Below are 13322 nucleotides of genomic sequence, written 5' to 3'. Positions count from 1 at the left end.
TCTTCGTAGCAAAAGTAGTTTTACAGAAAGAACAGGTGGAAGAAGTGGGGGTTCCATCTGGCATAAGGTAAAAGCATACTTCAAGACGGCAGAAACCCTCACGGTATGTGGTTGTTCTTTTTATGGGTAGAGGGGGCTGGGGGGGGGGGGGGGGGGAATGGAAGTGTAGCACTGTGATGTGTTCACATACATTGATTTAGCAGTCAGATCTTGAGATAATGAATAATGATCAAGTGATGTGCAAAGGCTGGCAATTTAATTTTCAGAAATATAAAATTTTTACTTAAAAAAAATCACTGACACACAACTTGAGTCTGTCATACCAATACCCGAGTTTTACAATTTCTAAGGATATGACATAGAAGGACCACATAGGCCCAGTTGTAGGTAATATGAGATACGACTGTCGGGATATAATTCCTGCAAACCCTGAGAAATGCTTTGCAGAGGCTACATCCCATTGTACCAATTATAAGGGCCTTTTCCCATTCCATTCACATATGGAGTGTGGGAAGAAAGATTGCGTAAGTGCCTCTGTGCATGCTGTAATTAGCCTAATCTTGTCTTTGCAATCCCTATGGGAACAATACATATTCCTAGGGTCATCATTTAAAGTTGGTTCTTGAAAGTTACTTGGCAGGATTTCATCCAAAAGTTTGCATCTATCTTCAAGCATTTGCCATTTCATTTCTTTCAGTGTGACCGTGAGACTCTCCTGTGGGTCAGACAAACCTGTGAGCATTCATGCTTCCCTTCGTGTATACATTCAGTGTCCCCTGTCAGTTCTACTTGAGTAATATTATTTGATGAGTCACACAAGTCTTTTGTTTGCAATCTCCATTCCCTAGTATTTTGCCAGATGGATTGCAGTCTGCCGTTTCTTTGCCTATGACTTACTTCTACGTTTTGCATCTTGTTTGATGGAGTGGGACTGCAGCTAGTCAAAGACTTGAAGAAAATAGAACTAACACCCATAATTTTAGTTAATGATTTAATTTAGCTAATAGTTTTGGTGCCTCATTGGCACTATCTTCAGGCCCCTATACACAAAACTCATAAGTCATCTAGTTGATTGTGCTGTTATGGGGACCACTACACCCAACTGGTTTCTGTAGACTTGTCGGTAGGTGTGGCTCCTTTATGCCTAGATTAGATTAGATTAGATTAATACTAGTTCCATGGATCATGAATACGATATTTCGTAATGATGTGGAACGAGTCAAATTTTCCAAAACATGACATAATTAAGTTAATTTAACAACATACTTAAGTTAATATAACAACATTTTCATTTTTTGTGTTTTTTATTTTTTTGTTTATTTTTATTTTTTTAAATTTATATCTAAAAATTCCTCTATGGAGTAGAAGGAGTTGTCATTCAGAAATTCTTTTAATTTCTTCTTAAATGCTTGTAGGTTATCTGTCAGACTTTTGATACTATTTGGTAAGTGACCAAAGACTTTAGTGCCAGTATAATTCACCCCTTTCTGTGCCACAGTTAGATTTAATCTTGAATAGTGAAGATCATCCTTTCTCCTAGTATTGTAGTTATGCACACTGCTATTACTTTTGAATTGGGTTTGGTTGTTAATAACAAATTTCATAAGAGAGTATATATACTGAGAAGCTACTCTGAATATCCCTAGATCCGTAAATAAATGTCTGCAGGATGATCTTGGGTGGACTCCAGCTATTATTCTGATTACACGCTTTTGTGCAATAAATACTTTATTCCTCAGTGATGAATTACCCCAAAATATGATGCCATATGAAAGCAACGAGTGAAAATAGGCGTAGTAAGCTAATTTACTAAGATGTTTATCACCAAAATTTGCAATGACCCTTATTGCATAAGTAGCTGAATTCAAACGTTTCAGCAGATCATCAATGTGTTTCTTCCAATTTAATCTCTCATCAATGGACACACCTAAAAATTTTGAATATTCTACCTTAGCTATATGCTTCTGATTAAGGTCTATATTTATTAATGGCGTCATACCATTCACTGTACGGAACTATGTACTGTGTCTTATCAAAATTCAGTGAGAGTCCGTTTACAAGGAACCACTTAGTAATTTTCTGAAAGACAGTATTGACAATTTCATCAGTTAATTCTTGTTTGTCAGGTGTGATTACTATACTTGTATCATCAGCAAAGAGAACTAACTTTGCCTCTTCATGAATATAGAATGGCAAGTCATTAATATATATGAAGAACAACAAAGGACCCAAGACTGACCTTGTTACAAGATCTGAAGAATCCATGTATACTTAGAAGAAGCCTGCCGAGACCAGTTGGATATTGTGGTTCCTATAACAACACAAATGACTAGATGACTTACCTAATTTCATATATAAGGGGCCTGAAGATGGTGCCAATGAGGCACCAAAACTGGTAGCTAAATAAAATCATAAAGTAAAATTGTAGTTTTTGGCTTCTATTTTCTTCAGTATTTCTATATTTGTCTATGACACACCATTCAATGTAACATGCTTGTTCTCCCCACCAAGAAATTCTCAATCCAGTCACATACCTTGCATGATTCCCCATGCAATCGTTCTTATGGTTATAAGTGTTTGTGCAGTACTGATTCAAATATCTTTGTAAGTTAAGAAATTCTGCAACTGGTTTACTGCCTTGATCCACAGCTTTCAGGTTGTCATGTGATAAAAGTGCAAGTTGGTTTTCACCTGATCATTATTTTCAGAATCCATTGAAGAGGTCATTCTGCTTGAGTTACTTCAGTGGATAGTGTATTTATATGAAGAAGGGTGGCAAAAATGGTAACACTTGGGAAAATGTCTGGTGATGCAGAAAAACTGAAACTGACAAAACACTTGAAGATAGACACCAACAATCCTACAAAAGCCCACTTACAAAGTTTGAAGAAAATTTTTGTACTGCTCTCTGTGTATGACTCCTGCAGTAAGCATCAAGACAAAATTAGATTAATGACAGGTTCACAGGGCATTTATGCAATCATTCTTTCTGCTTTCCATACATGAGTGGAATGGAGAGAAACTGTAACAAGTATTACAATGACATCCAGTATGCAGTGGTTTGTGAAGTATGGGTGTAGATCTAGATGTAAGAAGCTATCTACTTGTTCTTTGATCATAATTGCAACCTGTTGTTATGGTAACTGTTTTTGACAACAATACTGCTTGTCTTCATTGTAAAAAAAATCAATCTGAGGAGTAGTTTGGGTATTTATAAAAGATTATTATTGCAGTCATATGGATTCTGAATTTCAAATAGCTATTGAAATGATAACATAGCTCTTCAACAGCAGTAATTATTTTCCACCTTGTTCTGCTTCTGTGCTGTCAGCAGCATTGTGAATGCATGATGAGATCATGTCTGTAATGTAACAAAAAGAATAATTTGACGGACTTTCTACTTCAGTTTCTGTTTAATATCATAATATGTAAGTGCTTTGACTTTATCATAGTCATTTGTGATACTTTTATTTTCATTTGTTTCTCGTCTTTTTTTATCAGGTTCCTGTTTGAGGGCGTTGAAATTGCACTGAAACAGTCTTGCGCCGTATTTATAACAATGAATCCAGGTTATGCGGGACGAACAGAACTGCCTGACAACCTGAAAGCCCTCTTCCGACCTGTTGCAATGATGGTGCCAAATTATGCACTCATAGCAGAAATTTCTTTGTTTTCATTTGGCTTTTCAGATGCCAAAGAACTTGCCAGAAAAATAACCACTACATTTAAACTGAGTTCAGAACAGCTTAGTACACAGGTAAATAGTTCCATAGGAAAGAGTATTAATAACAGTTAATGGGATTCTGTATCATCAGAAAACTGTCAAGATATGTGATAATATTATTCGCTTGTCATAGTTTTCATATTTTTATAATACCTTGAGTGTTGAGAGAAAAATTCAGACAGATGATTTATTGGAGAAAAAACCTGTTACCATCATGAAATTATTTCATTGTTTACAGTTAGTTAGAATTTATTACCCTAATGGTATTTGTTTTATTATGTGTAGTTTTTATGCAGAAATCAACATATAAAAAATGAAATAAAATTTATCCCTCCCTCACAATTTTATGATTAATAATCTTACTGAATGAAAACAGTTATGGAACTTTCTAGATGGTGCAATATGCAAAATAAGGGAAAGGTATCCTCTCACATATAGTGGATTGATGCATGGAGCATGATAACAAATAACAGAAAACAGCATCACACTACAATTCAGGCACTAGCTCTTTCTCCAGCAGTAGTACACACATTCACACAGACACCCGAACGCACACTCCCATGGCCACAATAAGTCTTGCTGTGGGGTTTTGAATTATGTCCTGCTACGACATATGGGAAGTAAACATCTGAATCATTATTATGTCTATTGAAGTAATAGCTCAGCCTTCTGCTGATCATTCATTGAACACATTCTGTGCTCCCGATTGCTTGCACATGTAATATGGTAATTCTTAGTTTACAAATTTTCAATAAGTGACAGACTGCTTTATCAGCCCTGACATGAAGTTGGTGCCTCAGTCCATGACCATTGCCTCAAGGACACCAAACTTCAACAACAATTTATTTAGTGCTGCAGTGTTTGCCTGTTGATTTGGAAAGATGATCATTGCAACATATTGCAAGAAATGGTCAATAACAGTTAGAATGAAGTGGTTCCTATTGGTGTCTGGGTAAAAGGTCTGGAATTATCCATTCCAGTTATCTGTGGTTTGAACGCCCTTGGCAACCTCTATAGAGGCACTTGCTGGTGACTCAGGTCTGCACATCTGTACTCTTGTCAATATGTCTATCTCTTTCAGCACTGTGACTAATATGATGGTGGCAGCCAGGTCCTTCAGGTTTAATGTGTCATGGCGGCTGCACTGTAACACGTGTTAAGTTCGGCTTGCGAAATTTAGTTGAATTCGAAGGTGTTCTCGCAGGTGGTGTTCTCTAGTACCAGTGGAAATTGTGTAAACAACAGTGTTCTGTACAGTAGTGCTATTTTTTTCTGTGCTCTGCTACTGTATCAGATACTGTAATGGCAGCAGTATTGGCCAAAATGCGTGAAACTGTTGAGGCTAATACTGCAAAAATTACACCACTAAAAAAGTCTGTGTCTGAGTACGAGAAAAAGGCACGAGAGTTGGAAGTGAAACTATCTACCACAACAGACGAGCTACAACTGTACCAAAGGCAAAATAGTCTATGACTGTTTAGAGTAGCAGAAAATAAGGAAGAAGACACAGAAAACCTGCTTGTACAGGTTGCGTGTGAAAAATTAGGCGTTGAAGTGACTAAGGCAGACATTGACAGGAGCCATCAGGTGGGACGAAAACTACCAGGTGCTACCAAACCTCATCCAATAATAATTAAATTTGTATCATACCGAAAAAGGGCAGAGATCTTTACCCAGAAGAAGAAGTTAGCAAGGACAGGGCTTACAATAAGGGAAAATCTGACACACGAACGGCTAAAGATTTTAAACAGTGCCATATCCCATTTCGGTCTTCAGAATGTGTGGACTCAGGATGGCAGAGTAATCATTAAGACAGCAGCTGGAAAGAAGACAGTCACGAACATGACAGAACTGAATAGTATTAAATGAAGCTACTCGAGCCAAAAGTGCAAACTTAACACCATTTGCAAATTGTAACAGCCCTATACTCAGATATACTGTCTTGTAACTGTATTAACTTTTTAATTATACCCATATTTGTACCTTCAACTAATTGTTTTTGTAACTGTATTAACTTTTTACTATCATCAAACCAGTCTCAGGACTGAAGACAACAACAACAACAACAACAACAACTATTTTTTTGTGCCTGTAGCTCTAACCTTTACTTAATTTTAGTTACTGCTAATACCTTTTTCATTTTCTCAGTTTATTCTCTTCCATTCTGTAATAGTTCTATTGCAATTATTATTAGTCTCTCCTATAGTTCATTAATCACCCATCTCTTCGGTTTAAATTGTTCATAACAAAAATCACTATCAGTATCACTTTAGCAAATTTCAATCTAATTGTAGCTTCCTACAATAATCACTACCAGTATCACTTTAGTAAATTTCAATTTAATTCTAGCTTCCTACAATAATCCATTAATTATTAAGTTTGCTTCTCTCTGCTGGCAGCATCGGCCTCTTAAATCACTCCCCTTTCCCTTATTTCCACCCTAAGCTGTTTCAAATACACTAATTACATTTCTCCTCTTACGACATAGGATACACAGTGACACACAGCCGTCACTATTCTGGTCATATTCTCCTTGCACCGAATACCACTAATCCATTTTCTATATTCCTGCAACCTCAGGAAATCTCTTGCAGTCGCCTTTCTTTTGGCACTCGCGGAGTCACAAACAGGGCGCACAAATTCTTGGACACCCCTGTGTTGTGTCACTTGGCGGAAGCACCAGCCAGTGCCCCTCGTGGCAGGTAGTGCCTAACAAAGGGACAAACCAGTCTGCCACCCTACTCCAGGCTGCTCAGCGGAACGCGTCAGAGCTTTTAGCAGCTCACTGCAACATCCAGTCTTTACCTGCACATTACGAAGAACTTAGCCTCCTTTCAACCAACTAAACTACCACATAATCCTCTTATCCGAAACGTGGTTAAAACCACACATATCCTCTGCATCTATTTATCTCCCAGGGTACACATTTCTTAGGGCAGACAGATCAAAAAAGCGAGGTGGCGGGGTCGGCGTGTATATACGAACAGATCTCAAAGCGAAAGTCTTATGTACTTCAAACTCTGCTGAAGAAAAAGAGGCTGAATTCATGTTCATTGAAATAAATATACAAAGTCAGAAGTTCTTGACTGGTGTCGTGTACAAGCCGCCAAAAATAAGCTCAATGAGTTCCTTTCAGTCGGAATTACATTCACTTCAGTGTCAATACAAACATGTCATCGTAATGGGTGACTTGAACATAGACCTGCTAAGAGACACTCCCTGCGCAATAAACCTAAGAAGACTGTATAGTTGCAATAGCATGAACATTCTTCCATTACAACCTACACACCATATGGCGCACAGTCATACTCTTATAGACATAATCACAACGAAACTGACTGACAAAGTAAGAGATGTTGGTCAAACATCGGCCCCTGGCCTCTCAGCACATGATGTAATATTACTGGCCTACTCTGTGCAGCCACCAAGGATCAAATCGCGTTACATAACTTGTAGGAACATGAAACGTATAGACCTTGACGCTCTAACAGCCGATTGCTCAGAAATCTCATGTCATCAAATAATCAGAGAACCTACAATCGATGGCAAAATTAATGAACTTGGTGATAAACTCACTGCCCTCTACGACAAACATGCACCTGTACGCACAATCCGTGTAAGAAAATCTCCTGCTCCATGGCTGACAGCTGAATTACGTCAAATGATGACTAATAGGGATGCTGCCTACAGGCGTTTCAAGGCAGATCCGAAACCCAAGCTTTTCGAAGAATATAGAAAGCTACGGAACAGAGTGAAACAATGCATTCGCAGTGCTAAAATCAGGCACGCTCGCTCCCTTGTATGCAGCAATCTGATGCCCACAACTCTATGGAAGAATCTCCGTAGCTTGGGGGTTGGAAAGGCAAAATCGAACACTACTTTTCATGTGTCACCTAATGAATTAAATGAATTCTTCTCTGCACCTCTGAATACCTGCACGGCTGATAACTACCGTCCACAAGAATCCCCAAACAGGATAACTAACAACAATACCTTCCATCTAAAACATGTAACAACGAATACGGCAAGAAAAGCAATAATGAGAATCTCTTCTGATGCAATAGGCAAAGACAGTATCAGTATAACCATGATTAAGAATGTTGCCGATATCTTAGTACCTGTCTTAACTGAGATATTTAATTTTTCCCTCATGAACGGAATATACCCCACTGCATGGAAAAGAAGCATAATTCGACCCATCCCTAAGATCGAAAACCCGCAACTGCCTAGTGATTACCGACCAATTAGCATACTGCCTGCTGTTTCCAAAGCACTTGAATAAATTGCCCATGACCAAATCACTGAACACTTGCAAGATTTCAGCCTATATGACAAATTTCAATCCGGTTTCCTTAAACATCACAGCACAAACACTGCTCTAATTAAAGTAACTGATGACCTGAAATATGCCATCGACAATCGAAAGGCAACAATATTGACGCTACTGGACTTCAACAAAGCTTTTGACACTGTTAACTTTGACATATTGCTCAGAAAAATGCAACAGCTTAATTTCTCAGATAGTGCAATGAGATGGTTTGAAAGCTACTTAAAAGACAGACAGCAATGTGTTGTCTGCGTAAATGAAAAATCTTCCTGGAAACATGTTTCCTCAGGAGTGCCACAAGGATCAGTCTTAGGACCACTTTTGTTTTCTTTATGTGTCAACGATATTTCGTCGGTTCTGTCCTCCTGTAAATATCATTTCTATGCCAACGACCTCCAGCTCTACCTAAGCGTCAGACCTGAAGATGTAAATACTGCAATCACTCAGATGAATGATGATCTGTCTTCAGTAGTGACATGGGCGAAAAACCTGGGACTTAAACTAAATGCAAAAAAAGATGCAAGTAATCTTAATAGCCCATCAGAAATTAATAAGTTCAGATTTCCGCGAACGGCTACCTCCTATTCTGCTCGACGGTACTCCAATACCATATCAGAAAACAGTTAAGAACTTAGGTGTAACTTTGGATGAGCATCTCAACTGGGCGGAGAATACAGTCGCAGTGTGCCGAAAGACGTCTGCTTGTCTCTATGCTCTCAAAAAGTTTCGGAACATATTTCCACAGGACTTGAAACGCCAGCTCGTGCAAGCACTCGTTCTACTGAACCTCCACTATTGTGACGTTATTCAACAAGGCATGAGTAGTGAAAACAAAAGACGGCTAGAACTAACCATGAATGCCTGTGTGCGTTACACCTGCAACATTTGCCGATATGATCATGTTAGTGCTTCATACTCCGAGCTAGGGTGTCTGCGGCCGGACAAATTGCATGACTATCACACTCTATGTCTACTTCACTGACTCCTCGTCGCGCAAGCACCCCAGTACCTTGCTTCAGAGATTAAAAACCTGTCATGCCATCATAATCGAAACACGAGGTCACTCTTATTTGGTATCCTAACTGTGCCCACTCACAAAACAAAAACTTTTGCAAACTCCTTCTCAGTTGCCGCTGCCCACCTCTGGAACAAACTGCCCCTTACCTTGCACAAAATTCAATCTCCTGCTGCTTTTAAGAAGAATCTGAAGCATTTCCTACTATCATCCTCATAATGTTCTCCACAAAATTAATGTACAAGGCCTACTAAAACATATGAATGTAAAATAAGTAGAATGCCTGGTTAGATGTAAGAGAGGGATTTATGGCCCTAATCTTGCCAGGTTAAATAAATAAATAAATAATGTATGTACTTTCCTTGATGTATCGGGTGGCAGACCATTTAGGAAAGCTTCTAATAACCTATGCTCCACTTTTTGGAGAATAGATTTGTTTATTTCCACATTCCCTGTCAACTTGTATAAGCATTAATCTTTCTTACTCTGTCAACAAAATTTACCACTGATTGACTTTGCCTATACAACACTCCACTCAACTATTCACAACAGAATCTAAAACTGTTTTGCTTCTTATAGTACTGCCTGAGACTGCAATAAATGTACTCAAATGTAAACGCATTTCTTAAGTTTTTGTGATACATATGTCCTTGCTCCTCCTATTAATCCAGTTTCCTTATATGTAGCAACTGCTCATTGTCCATATCCCAGCCTACAAGGTCATCAATAAATGCCTACAGATCCTCCATTGTCTTGTGCAAAATGGGGTTAACCAAACTGGCGGCAGCTGAATCTAATGAAGGACGGTCAAACTGGACAAGTCTCTATCTTCTCGTATAACAACTTGCTGCCTATGCATTTCCATGTTGTCTGCTATTAACTGAACTAGATGACCTACCAAATATTTGATCACTTCTTGCACAGAAAAACCCTGTGTATCAGACTCAGACATTGTGGAACCTCTACCCACACAAAAATTACAGAAACAACAACAACAGTAATAACATAAGCAACTGTAACACTGACACACTACTACTAATTCTTGCATCTAATCATAAATCATCTTGACTCAGTACACTGTTTAACAAAATGACCAAGTGTTGGCACGTGTGACACTTAACTAGTGCCGACTGTGCACATGATGCTCTGGCCCAACAGGTTGCTCTGTGTGCACTTCACTGGATGCATGACAGTGTAATCCACACCAGTGTTTCTATGGAACTTTGAGCTATCACCAGATTCTTCTGGCTTTACAAACTACACCATCAAGTTCATAAGACAGTCTTCTTACCTAACCATTCCCATTGTACCCAAAACAGAAGAGGAAAAAACAATCGGTCTGCATGCCGCACTGTGTTTGTAATGCTGCAAGCTGAAGCTGGTGACATCATCCTCAGTCCAGTCGTCTATGGTACAAATACTTCTGACACCACTGAAAAACGGTTATGCAACTGGAAATAACATACATGAGTGAAACTATTTTCAAAACATCTTAACATTGCAGAAATAGACAGAATACTGGAGATAGAAAGAAAAATAATCAGAATATGTATAAAGAGAAATTACAAAGAAAATTAACCCTAGTAACTAGCTTTTACTGTAATAGTCAACAAGGAAAAGGAATCGGTAATAAGTATGATTCGGAAGAAACACATTTAATTCTCTGGACTCTGATCGCGGCAGCAGCAAACAGAATCATCAGGCAATAATAGAAAAATTATTGAACAGTAATAGCAACAAAAGGCTTCTCTACTTAGACAGCAACAAATGACCTCACAAACTCATTTCTGGTATGTGTCATCAGATAAATGGATTGCATCCATTGCAAATCTTGACAAAAATGTAAGTCGTGTAGGTTTTTTGGTTTGATAAGACTGAAGCATAATACAGTGTTTTAAATATTAATGTTTTTTATTTTTATATTCACTCATCACAAACTTCCCACATGAAATTGCAGTTTAATAGTTTTAACACAAGTCAGTAACATTTTAATATGAACTTTCTCTTGATGTATAAAGAAAGACTAAATGCATAATACATTCGAAGTCTAGGAGCTTACAAGGAGTGACTGCACTGAAGTAAGGAACTGAAGAGACTGTGGGAAAGTGAAGCCTTTTGTGTGAATTTCGTGGTATATATAAAACAGTATTGTTCCCTGAAACATCTAGAAGGTTCTATTAGTCAAATTAACAGAGAGAATGATTTCTGCTTTTAATAATAGAGACAAATTTAAATGAAACTATTTTGTTTCATGAATCAGAATTCTTAGTAATGTAATAAAAAAAAGATATTTATATATTTGCAAAAAAATTAAATAATTTGCAAAGTATGTCATGTCACAAGCTTTACAGCAGTTAAATTTGTAAAGTAATCATATATAAGTAGTTTTTTTTATGAGTGACAATACATCAGTCTTAGAAGAAGAAATAAAAACAAGTTTGTGTTTCATATTTATCATGAAATTTATAGCGTAACTAATTTTTGTAGCATGACATTATTATGCAGAATCATATAAAATTATTATTACATAATGGACAAACACAGTACTTCAGCAGTGTACTAATTCACTGCATAAATACGGAAAAACACGGACCTCGTATTTTGTGTCTGAAAAAGAAGCACAAACTTGACTGACCCATCTCGTAAATTTTTCTGGTTGACTTTTTCGATCTCTGCCCCTTTCCTCAACCTCTCCAGTCTTTTTTCTTCAACACTCTTCCTTACCCTTCAACCCTTCTGACGGGAGAAAGAGCTTCTGGCTCTAAATGCTTGCATACCTAGAACCTTTGTTTCTGTGTGTGTTCTGCTGCTGCTTGGTGAATAGTTTTTTATCCATCCAGTTACTTCATAATACTTGGTTTGTTATACATAAGAAAGTACAATAGTCATTGTGATGATACTAGGTGACCAACACCCCCCCCCCCCCCCCCTCCCCCCTCCTGACCCCCATGGCACACTATGGACTTGGATTGTGAACAGGCTATTGTCACAGATAGTGTGCAGGGATTGGCAAAGTGATACAGTCAACATGGTGGCCTTTGAGCTGACTCAGACCCTGGGTGGTGAGCACACAGGCAGCTGTGACTGCTCAGTAGGAGGCACACCGGAGTATGCAGAATAAAACATCAGTTCCCAACATGATTGATGGTGATTAAACAGTGGTAGCATCTGCTATCATAAACAGTGACAGATAGGGTTTGCGTTTGCCCACAAGGACAGTAATGAACACGAACCGTGTTTGCTTGCACAGGCAGTGTGGAAAGGAACAGCTAGGTGTCCTTGGTACAAACTGTGGACCTCTGGAATCGGCAGTCGACAGAGTTGGAAGTTAGCCAGCAGGTGGGCCCTCTGATTGGTAGGCACCAAGCCAGCAGCATTTACACTTAGCGCTAGCAGCAGCTCCACAGCGGGTGGAGGCAGAATCTGTCAGTGGTAGATGGCTGACCTGTCACAAATCGTAGACTAGTGCAGACCTTCCATCCTAAATGGCTCCTGGTGATGATTCCATGACCCTTATCTAGAATTGGTGTTATAAATGCAATATGGGTCCACTTTGTTTCTAGGATGGTAGCAGTCACAACAAGATTCCCACATGAAGTATGAGCATTGAGCAACCGTGACAACATTGCCCAGCTTTCCCGTCACATCGGCTACTTCACAGCTGTGGTGCTGTTGTGATGACGCAGAAGCCCAGCTGGTGACTTCTGCTGTGTCAGTGTACTGAATACTCTGTTTAATTTCCTGTGTCACCCTTCGTATGATGTCCTTCTTACTGAGACGGTCACAGGAGTCTGCTGCTGTGTCAGATGGGACCAAGTAAAGGTGCTATCTGCAACTTGTTAAAAATCACAAAGACCTTTAACTGTGTAGGTCACCAAATTTAGCATGAACAGAAATAGTTGGTATTAAAGGCATTCCCTTTGCATGGGTACTGTCCTCACAATAGAAAATAGATGGTCATATTAACAAATGGTATGTCATGGACAAAACTAGATTGGGAGTGGGAAACAATAAATATGTTTGACACAGACTGGATGTATTGCCTGCTCTTGTTTTTGACCTATGTAACTTATTATTTTTAAAATGATACAGAAATTGTGTGCCCCCCCCCCCCCCCAACACAAGTATACTGATAAAGGGCCAAACATGTCCTTGTCACAGTCAAACAATGGAAGATACACAATGGTATAATGACAATATTATGGAAAGGATAGTTTGCTACTGACCATATAGGGAAGACAACTCACAGACAGGCA

General features: G+C 38.6%; 1 protein-coding gene across 1 annotated transcript in view; it reads left to right on the top strand.

Annotated features, from left to right (window-relative positions):
* The window catches only part of LOC126092652 (dynein axonemal heavy chain 1-like), an 894951-nt gene that overhangs the window by 257099 nt on the left and 624530 nt on the right, over positions 1 to 13322 (top strand). Inside the window, exon 21 of the mRNA XM_049908374.1 lies at positions 3502 to 3757. Within this exon, the coding sequence (XP_049764331.1) occupies positions 3502 to 3757 (256 nt within the window). The remainder of the gene's footprint in view (positions 1 to 3501; positions 3758 to 13322) is intronic.

Source organism: Schistocerca cancellata, chromosome 7 (genome assembly GCF_023864275.1).
Source record: "Schistocerca cancellata isolate TAMUIC-IGC-003103 chromosome 7, iqSchCanc2.1, whole genome shotgun sequence".
NCBI lineage: Eukaryota > Metazoa > Arthropoda > Insecta > Orthoptera > Acrididae > Schistocerca > Schistocerca cancellata.
The sequence above is the reverse complement of the archived record's forward strand: the minus strand, read 5'-3'. Positions and strand labels throughout refer to the sequence as shown.